Here is a 9,886-nt window from a genome sequence, read left to right on the forward strand (position 1 = left end):
TTCAGAGCTGTTCAAATGCATGTTCCCAGATTCCGACATCGCTACCACATTTACTTGTGGTCCTGACAAAACGGCGTACATAGCCAAGTTTGGTTTAGCTGTCTATATAAAAGAGGAACTGGTGTCCCAAGTCAACAAATCGCCGTTCGTTCTGATGTTCGACGAGAGTCTCAACGAGACTACGAAAAACAAACAGCTGGATGTGCATGTCCGCTTCTGGAACGAGGGACAGGTTCAGTCCAGATATCTGGGCTCCCAGTTTATGGGACATTCCACTGCACAAGACCTGCTGTCACATCTCAAAGTAAGCATGACCCTTTTTACTCTACTTTCCTTAACAATGTTTGTTTATGTGTTTATGTACTTGGCAGACGCTTTTGTCCAAAGCAAATACCGTATTTTCCGCACTGTAAGGCGCACCGGAGTATAAACCGCAGCAGCTAAATTGAATGATGTGTACATATATAAGACGCACTGGACTATAAGCCGCAGGTGTTTTAATGTTTAATTACCATTAGGGCTGGCCCGAATGCCATTTTTCAGGCTTCGGATACTCGTTGGTTTTTCCGAGCGATTAATCGAATACTCGTTCCAGAAAAAAACACCACCAAAAATAACATTAATAATCCCTATATACTCCCTGGAACCGATTATGACAGTATCTGCATATTTTGTTGAAGATTTAATAGCTTTTTACCGTTAATTAGTAGGCCTAAGTAGGTTGAAGTTCCTTAGTTTTTCCCTGTGGAAGCGAACAGCTGTTGTTCCGTTCCGAATCAAGTGTGTGTGTGTGTGTGTGTGTGTGTGTGTGTGTGTGTGTGTGTGTGTGTGTGTGTGTGTGTGTGTGTGTGTGTGTGTGTCAATATGTGATGCTCACCTAGTCCTCTTATTTTGAGTAATGAAATGCAGCCCTTTTTTCAGGAATGTATGGACAAACTGAACCTCAGGAACTTGGTGTCTATTTCAATGGATGGGCCCAATGTGAATTGGAAACTCTTCGACCTTTTCCAGAAAGATCAAGCTGAGCAGTACGGAGGTGAGGAGTTTATAATGCTATTACTGTGTGTGTGGGTGTGTGTTTCTGATCCATTAGTAATTATAAAAATGTATTTTATTTGTAGTGCACTTAACATTGAATAAACACTTTCAAAGTTCTAATTTGGTTTCTAATATCAAGTTTGCATTGAAACCTTTAGGTCTTCAGCTCGTTTGTGTGGGAAGCTGTGGCCTACACACGCTACACAACTCCTTCAAGTGTGGGTTCACTGTATGGCAGCTGGACAAATTGCTGAGAGCAATGCACACATTGTTTCACAATACGCCTGCCAGGAGAGAGGATTACATCACCGTAACCAAGTCCAGTGTGTTCCCTCTATCTTTCTGTGCCCATCGTTGGGTAGAAAACCTTCCGGTTGTGGAGAGAGCCCTGGCAGTCTGGCCATCACTTCTCCTGTACATGGAAGCTGTGAAAACAAAGAGACTCCCGAACCCTGGAACAGGTAGGCCCTTCTTAAATGTGAATAGGTCTGTGACTGTGTCCTAACCCTGGTGGTGGTGTGGCCTTGTCATAGTTGAAATGTCTGACTGTCTGTATGTCTTTTTCTCAGCATCATATGACACACTTGCAGCAGCCATAAAGGATCCACTCGTCTTGGCCAAATTGCAGTTCTACGCAGCAATTGCCAGGACCTTCAATCCCTTCCTGAAAAAATATCAGACGGATGAGCCTGTGCTCCCATTCCTCCCCAAGGACCTGACCGAGTTGATGATGGTAACAATTTACTTAACGTTATAACCCCTGATTGGGCTCAATTGATCCATTATGACAAAATGGGGTTTGTGGTTAGGATGTGTAAAAAATAGTGGCTACATTGTGCATCATCATAAGATAATTTGATGTTGGTGATTAATGTTCCGCACCAGACATTTTTGTGTTTGTCTGTTGACAGAGTCTACTCAGACGCTTCATAAAAAGAGAAGTACTACACGATATCACTGCCCTGCAGCTGACCAAACTGGATGTCACAGACAAGACCATCTGGCTCAGCCCACAAGACATCAGCATTGGTCTAGGTGCAGAGTCAGTCCTTAAGGTAGTGTGATGTTTTCAAAAGATCATTTTACAAATGGTTAGGGTGAACCAGGTCATTGAAGACATGTTCTATATTCATGGCTAATTTCTCTCTCTAGAGAATCAAAGGTGCAGAACTCAGGGTGCTCGAGTTCAAGAGAGAGTGCATGCAGGGACTGAGTAACATGATCAAGAAAGTGCAGGACAAGAGCCCCCTCAAGTATCTGACTGTTAGGCAGATGGTGTGCCTGGATCCGTCAGTAATGTATAGAGAACCAGATAGAGGCAGGAATCGCATGAAAGGGCTGGTTCAAAGGTTTCTCCAGGACAAACAGCTTACTGATACTTCTTTGGGTAAGAATAAGGCAAATTATAGGCTACACATGAATTTATCCTCAATCTACTTTGCTGGTAATGCCCAATGATTTATCAATGTTTTTCTCTATTTTCTCATTTGTTTTGTCGTAGGGGATGTCATACTGCAGCAGTTTGACAGTCTCCTGTCCTTGGAGAGCCGGAGTGAGGACTTCCTCTCCTTTCAACCCATGCAAAAGAGGCTGGACATCTTCCTGAGCAGCGCCATGGAGCCTTATCCCGAGCTGTGGGCCTTCTGCAAGAAGCTGCTCATCCTCTCCCACGGTCAAGCTACAGTTGAGCGTGGATTCTCAATCAATAAAGAGGTGGAGTCTGATAACTTGGAGGAGGATACTGTGGTCACACGGAGACTGGTGTGTGACTTCATCATACAACATGGAGGTGTTACCAAGGTAAGATGACTCCTCTCTGGACTAGTAATATGCTGTTGACTTAAAAGTTGATAGAATCAACATAGTTGGTCTCTTGAGTTTGTCACTGAATCTGGTTCTCTTTCCCCAACCCGATACCCAGGTTCCACTCAGTAAACCGCTACTGGAAAGTGTAGCAAGGGCAAGGACAAGGTATCGTACCCATCTGGAGACCAAAAGAAGGAACAGGGAGGCAAAAGAGCAGGCTCTCAAGAGGAGGGAAGCAGAGGACTGTCTTGAGGAGCTGAAGGTTAAGAGGAGACGTGTACAGGAGGTATCTGAGGGTCTGGCTAGGGATGCGGACAAGATGGCTGAGGAGGCTGAAGCGAAGGCAGGGAGCAAGATGGCTGGCCTGATCATGTTGGGCAAAATAACCTGCTGAGTACATCACATGTACATTATAAATATAGCTAACTCCTACCCTAGCTTAATGAGCACATCACATGGCAGTCACCTTACAATATAGTCAACTTTTAACACATAACACATACATGAGAATATAGTCAGGTCAAGGCCGGAGCCGAAGGCCCCATTTCCCAGGCTGGCAGATGGTAGACACTCAGACAATGCACCAGTCATCCTCAAGAACGGGAGGACCACAACAGGAGATGCTCTGAAGCTCTCCCCCGTGAGGAGGAACACAAGAAGATATGCATGCATACACTAGTGCCTGGGAGCCAAGGTCAAGTAAAAACACACAGAACCACACACATCTCAAACGCACACACCTCATCACAAGGAGATACAGCATAAGACTGTATCACTCTGGGACTCTTCACCTTCTTCTGAAGCAGACCTTCCACGGAGGCGAAGCTCCGGACGAACCATCAGCGCTTATTGGGGACTTAGACATATTCGATTTCTCACGCTTATGACTCTGTATAACCGTTGCCACTTTACTTAATAAATCCAAGGTCCTCGTGCCGACAGACTTTATTACCTCTCCGTCTCATTTCATCTGGTCCAGTAACTAGACAGACCGTTTTTCCCTTCAATCACCAGGTCAAACATCCTGCGGAGAGGCCATAAGGAGAAGTTGGCAGAACTGGCTCTCCTTGATAAAGAGATCGCTGCTAAGAGTGCAGAACTTAGGAGTTGACTGTGATCATAATTTTATTTATTGTTGAGTTGATTTTCATTGTTTATTGTTCAGGAGTCTGTGCTGTTGGCGTAAGTACTCACCACTATGCTGTAATGTTCCATCATTCCATAATGCTCTACAGTCCACATTTTCACATTTGTTGAAATAAATTAACAAATTTTGAACAAACGTTGTCGGTAGGTCTGTGAAATAGGCCGTGAAATAGGTATTAATTTTTTATATAAGTGGTCTTAAAAGGGACTTAAAAAGACTTGAATTTGACTTGAACAAACCTGTAGGAACCCTGTGAAACAAAATGGTTAAATTAGGGCCTCAAAAAAAATGGCAATAAAGTGCAACTTTACACTGTAATAGTATTTTTAACAAACAACTTAATAACTTAATAACTTCAACACTGGACCATGGCTGCCGCGGGTTAGCATGATTGATGGCCTCAACCAGTTGCTTCTTAAAATAGGGGGAAATGCCAAATTTGATGATGTAGCCGGTCTTGTCCTTGGCCAACGCGAACGATTTTGCGATTTGGGAGTCCGGGAACATCATGCGGAACAGCTCTCCTTTGTTATCGTTTGACTTGAACGAGTGGTGTTTTACTGCTAAATCTAAACACCACAGTACCTCGGCCTGCAGTGTAGAGGTGGCAGCGCAGAGCATCTGTATGCTGGTCGTAGGAATACTGGCGGTGGATTGCGGGGCGGGAGCAGACGAAGTTGAGGGAGCAGTGGAGGTTGAGGGTGTAGAGCTAGCAGTCGTGCTAGCGCAAAACAGCGACAGCGGTATCTGCGCGCTACGTCCCCGCAACCTGGCTCGGTGACTGGCAGACTCCATATGCGATTTGACCGCCTTCCCCCCCATCCAGGTAATATTAATGGTCTTTTTGCAGACACTGCAATACGCCTCTTGGCTGTTGCCAGCTACTGGCCTAAGCCAGTCTTTAAAGGCTGATTCCTCCAGCCAGAGGTCTGAAAATTTACATTTACCCATTTTGATGCGAAGGTTTGGTAGCAAGCCAGCCGGGTACCCAAACTGACTTTAACGCGCGCGCGGGGTACACGTGAATCCTAGGTCACAGGTCCTACTCGCAACATAAAAATATATTCACGCAAGTTTATTGAAGAAGCTAGGCCTTCACGTAAGTAACATTAATTGAAAAAGGCATTGGTCCAGTTGGATTAGGGTTCGAAAATTTACTACCTCGTCAGATAACGTTTACTACTTTTTACTACTTTTTACTGGCTTTAATTTGGCCTAATTTAATTTACTACCTTTTACTACCTTTTAAAAACCAACGGCAGCCATGGACGTGTCCGGGACATGTGTATAGCTATAAATAAGTAAAGATAAAACTGGGTTTTACTTTACTTCACTTTGCTAAGACATATGCACGTTTGATGTGGTATGCAAAAGGAAGCGCAATAGGATGTTGTGCAGAGAACAAGGTGTATGCACGTTTGATGTGGTATGCGGTGTACATAGGAGTGAATCAAAGTGTGGACAACATCAAATGCGAGCAATAGGTCGAATAAATGAAGATTAGTCCATCCAATATACATAGTTAGTGTAGGACAATCGGGTAGCATAATGAAGGTAACTGTTCTTATGAGATACGGTTAACACAGAAGTGATATTGAACATGCAAATTTTAACATTGTTATTTCCCTTTTAAATCTTTTTGGTTATAGATAAGAAATGTATTAGCGATACATCTGCTGGGAAGGGAACCTATATGCTAGGTTCTCAATTTAGATTCAGAAGTAGTGGGCTCACCTTTCAAATGCCACTGCTGCTGCTGTAACGCTTTGATACAACGTCAGCGTTTCATAGTATAGTTTTTAATTCTGATAAGTTGCGGCACATAGGTATACTGACTCATGTATCGTTCACGGTTTAGTGCATTTGAGAACAGTGCGGTCTCAAGACGGCTGCATAGACCCACCAATATCGACCTTTGGTTTTGTATAATGGTTTTTCATTTCTCTTCACAATAGATTGGTTTATATACAGATGATTAAGGAAAGGAACTTCAACTTGGTTGCACTACAGCGTTGTTAGGTTTGGTTGTCATTCAATGCGCATGGCTGAAGCAATGCGCAAGGAGGGATGTAGTGTTAAATCAAATCAAGGTAGATACTGTAAATCGTGCTTCACTTACATTTCAAGGGTCCCATAAGGGACTTCCATTAGAACAATTAAAAATAGAATAAAAGGAAATATGCTTTTGAACAACTGCTGTACATGAGTCTGTATTTCTACAATAGAAACAAAGTTCCAGAGCCAGATGCAGACACACCCGGAGCCAACAAACTACGTCCGCCGAGCAAGGAGTAACAGTCACTTGAGGAAATCAAATAACGGCAGGATTTGAATCGGTTCTGTTTTGGTTGTCCACCATTAGAAAAAATATTGTTTGGATAAATTACATATATCATAATCAGCAACAGTTCGTACAGTTTTCCACGAATAAGGTTAAAGGAATATATCAATATGGATATGTTATTGGCAGAGCAAGGAGGGGTGTATGCGCTGATAGGCACAACATGTTGTACTTTTAGCCCCAATAACACAGCTCCGGATGGGTTGGTGGTGAAGGGAAAAACGGTCTGTCTAGTTACTGGACCAGATGAAATGAGACGGAGAGGTAATAAAGTCTGTCGGCACGAGGACCTTGGATTTATTAAGTAAAGTGGCAACGGTTATACAGAGTCATAAGCGTGAGAAATCGAATATGTCTAAGTCCCTAATCAGCGCTGATGGTTCGTCCGGAGCTTCGCCTCCGTGGAAGGTCTGCTTCAGAAGAAGGTGAAGAGTCCCAGAGTGATACAGTCTTATGCTGTATCTCCTTGTGATGAGGTGTGTGCGTTTGAGATGTGTGTGGTTCTGTGTGTTTTTACTTGACCTTGGCTCCCAGGCACTAGTGTATGCATGCATATCTTCTTGTGTTCCTCCTCACGGGGGAGAGCTTCAGAGCATCTCCTGTTGTGGTCCTCCCGTTCTTGAGGATGACTGGTGCATTGTCTGAGTGTCTACCATCTGCCAGCCTGGGAAATGGGGCCTTCGGCTCCGGCCTTGACCTGACTATATTCTCATGTATGTGTTATGTGTTAAAAGTTGACTATATTGTAAGGTGACTGCCATGTGATGTGCTCATTAAGCTAGGGTAGGAGTTAGCTATATTTATAATGTACATGTGATGTACTCAGCAGGTTATTTTGCCCAACATGATCAGGCCAGCCATCTTGCTCCCTGCCTTCGCTTCAGCCTCCTCAGCCATCTTGTCCGCATCCCTAGCCAGACCCTCAGATACCTCCTGTACACGTCTCCTCTTAACCTTCAGCTCCTCAAGACAGTCCTCTGCTTCCCTCCTCTTGAGAGCCTGCTCTTTTGCCTCCCTGTTCCTTCTTTTGGTCTCCAGATGGGTACGATACCTTGTCCTTGCCCTTGCTACACTTTCCAGTAGCGGTTTACTGAGTGGAACCTGGGTATCGGGTTGGGGAAAGAGAACCAGATTCAGTGACAAACTCAAGAGACCAACTATGTTGATTCTATCAACTTTTAAGTCAACAGCATATTACTAGTACAGAGAGGAGTCATCTTACCTTGGTAACACCTCCATGTTGTATGATGAAGTCACACACCAGTCTCCGTGTGACCACAGTATCCTCCTCCAAGTTATCAGACTCCACCTCTTTATTGATTGAGAATCCACGCTCAACTGTAGCTTGACCGTGGGAGAGGATGAGCAGCTTCTTGCAGAAGGCCCACAGCTCGGGATAAGGCTCCATGGCGCTGCTCAGGAAGATGTCCAGCCTCTTTTGCATGGGTTGAAAGGAGAGGAAGTCCTCACTCCGGCTCTCCAAGGACAGGAGACTGTCAAACTGCTGCAGTATGACATCCCCTACGACAAAACAAATGAGAAAATAGAGAAAAACATTGATAAATCATTGGGCATTACCAGCAAAGTAGATTGAGGATAAATTCATGTGTAGCCTATAATTTGCCTTATTCTTACCCAAAGAAGTATCAGTAAGCTGTTTGTCCTGGAGAAACCTTTGAACCAGCCCTTTCATGCGATTCCTGCCTCTATCTGGTTCTCTATACATTACTGACGGATCCAGGCACACCATCTGCCTAACAGTCAGATACTTGAGGGGGCTCTTGTCCTGCACTTTCTTGATCATGTTACTCAGTCCCTGCATGCACTCTCTCTTGAACTCGAGCACCCTGAGTTCTGCACCTTTGATTCTCTAGAGAGAGAAATTAGCCATGAATATAGAACATGTCTTCAATGACCTGGTTCACCCTAACCATTTGTAAAATGATCTTTTGAAAACATCACACTACCTTAAGGACTGACTCTGCACCTAGACCAATGCTGATGTCTTGTGGGCTGAGCCAGATGGTCTTGTCTGTGACATCCAGTTTGGTCAGCTGCAGGGCAGTGATATCGTGTAGTACTTCTCTTTTTATGAAGCGTCTGAGTAGACTCTGTCAACAGACAAACACAAAAATGTCTGGTGCGGAACATTAATCACCAACATCAAATTATCTTATGATGATGCACAATGTAGCCACTATTTTTTACACATCCTAACCACAAACCCCATTTTGTCATAATGGATCAATTGAGCCCAATCAGGGGTTATAACGTTAAGTAAATTGTTACCATCATCAACTCGGTCAGGTCCTTGGGGAGGAATGGGAGCACAGGCTCATCCGTCTGATATTTTTTCAGGAAGGGATTGAAGGTCCTGGCAATTGCTGCGTAGAACTGCAATTTGGCCAAGACGAGTGGATCCTTTATGGCTGCTGCAAGTGTGTCATATGATGCTGAGAAAAAGACATACAGACAGTCAGACATTTCAACTATGACAAGGCCACACCACCACCAGGGTTAGGACACAGTCACAGACCTATTCACATTTAAGAAGGGCCTACCTGTTCCAGGGTTCGGGAGTCTCTTTGTTTTCACAGCTTCCATGTACAGGAGAAGTGATGGCCAGACTGCCAGGGCTCTCTCCACAACCGGAAGGTTTTCTACCCAACGATGGGCACAGAAAGATAGAGGGAACACACTGGACTTGGTTACGGTGATGTAATCCTCTCTCCTGGCAGGCGTATTGTGAAACAATGTGTGCATTGCTCTCAGCAATTTGTCCAGCTGCCATACAGTGAACCCACACTTGAAGGAGTTGTGTAGCGTGTGTAGGCCACAGCTTCCCACACAAACGAGCTGAAGACCTAAAGGTTTCAATGCAAACTTGATATTAGAAACCAAATTAGAACTTTGAAAGTGTTTATTCAATGTTAAGTGCACTACAAATAAAATACATTTTTATAATTACTAATGGATCAGAAACACACACCCACACACACAGTAATAGCATTATAAACTCCTCACCTCCGTACTGCTCAGCTTGATCTTTCTGGAAAAGGTCGAAGAGTTTCCAATTCACATTGGGCCCATCCATTGAAATAGACACCAAGTTCCTGAGGTTCAGTTTGTCCATACATTCCTGAAAAAAGGGCTGCATTTCATTACTCAAAATAAGAGGACTAGGTGAGCATCACATATTGACACACACACACACACACACACACACACACACACACACACACACACACACACACACACACACACACACACACACACACACACACTTGATTCGGAACGGAACAACAGCTGTTCGCTTCCACAGGGAAAAACTAAGGAACTTCAACCTACTTAGGCCTACTAATTAACGGTAAAAAGCTATTAAATCTTCAACAAAATATGCAGATACTGTCATAATCGGTTCCAGGGAGTATATAGGGATTATTAATGTTATTTTTGGTGGTGTTTTTTTCTGGAACGAGTATTCGATTAATCGCTCGGAAAAACCAACGAGTATCCGAAGCCTGAAAAATGGCATTCGGGCCAGCCCTAATGGT

At 44.0% G+C, this 9,886-nt stretch overlaps 2 protein-coding genes across 2 annotated transcripts; one reads left to right on the forward strand and one right to left on the reverse strand.

Moving 5' to 3' along the window:
- Window positions 1–841: 841 nt before the first annotated feature.
- Window positions 842–2,496, forward strand: LOC115530892 (uncharacterized). The gene is made up of 5 exons (XM_030339710.1): window positions 842–1,036; window positions 1,197–1,499; window positions 1,608–1,771; window positions 1,950–2,093; window positions 2,191–2,496. The coding sequence occupies exons 1-5, from the start codon at window positions 904–906 to the stop codon at window positions 2,494–2,496; spliced, it is 1,050 nt and encodes a 349-aa protein (XP_030195570.1). The 5' UTR covers window positions 842–903.
- Window positions 2,497–7,896: 5,400 nt separating this feature from the next.
- LOC115530893 (uncharacterized) lies at window positions 7,897–9,551 on the reverse strand. Its single transcript, XM_030339712.1, has 5 exons — window positions 9,357–9,551; window positions 8,894–9,196; window positions 8,622–8,785; window positions 8,300–8,443; window positions 7,897–8,202 (listed from the first exon to the last, which is right to left on the reverse strand). Exons 1-5 carry the CDS (start codon window positions 9,487–9,489, stop codon window positions 7,897–7,899), a joined length of 1,050 nt encoding a protein of 349 aa, XP_030195572.1. The 5' UTR covers window positions 9,490–9,551.
- Window positions 9,552–9,886: the final 335 nt, after the last annotated feature.

Source organism: Gadus morhua, chromosome 18 (assembly GCF_902167405.1).
Source record: "Gadus morhua chromosome 18, gadMor3.0, whole genome shotgun sequence".
NCBI classification, from domain to species: domain Eukaryota; kingdom Metazoa; phylum Chordata; class Actinopteri; order Gadiformes; family Gadidae; genus Gadus; species Gadus morhua.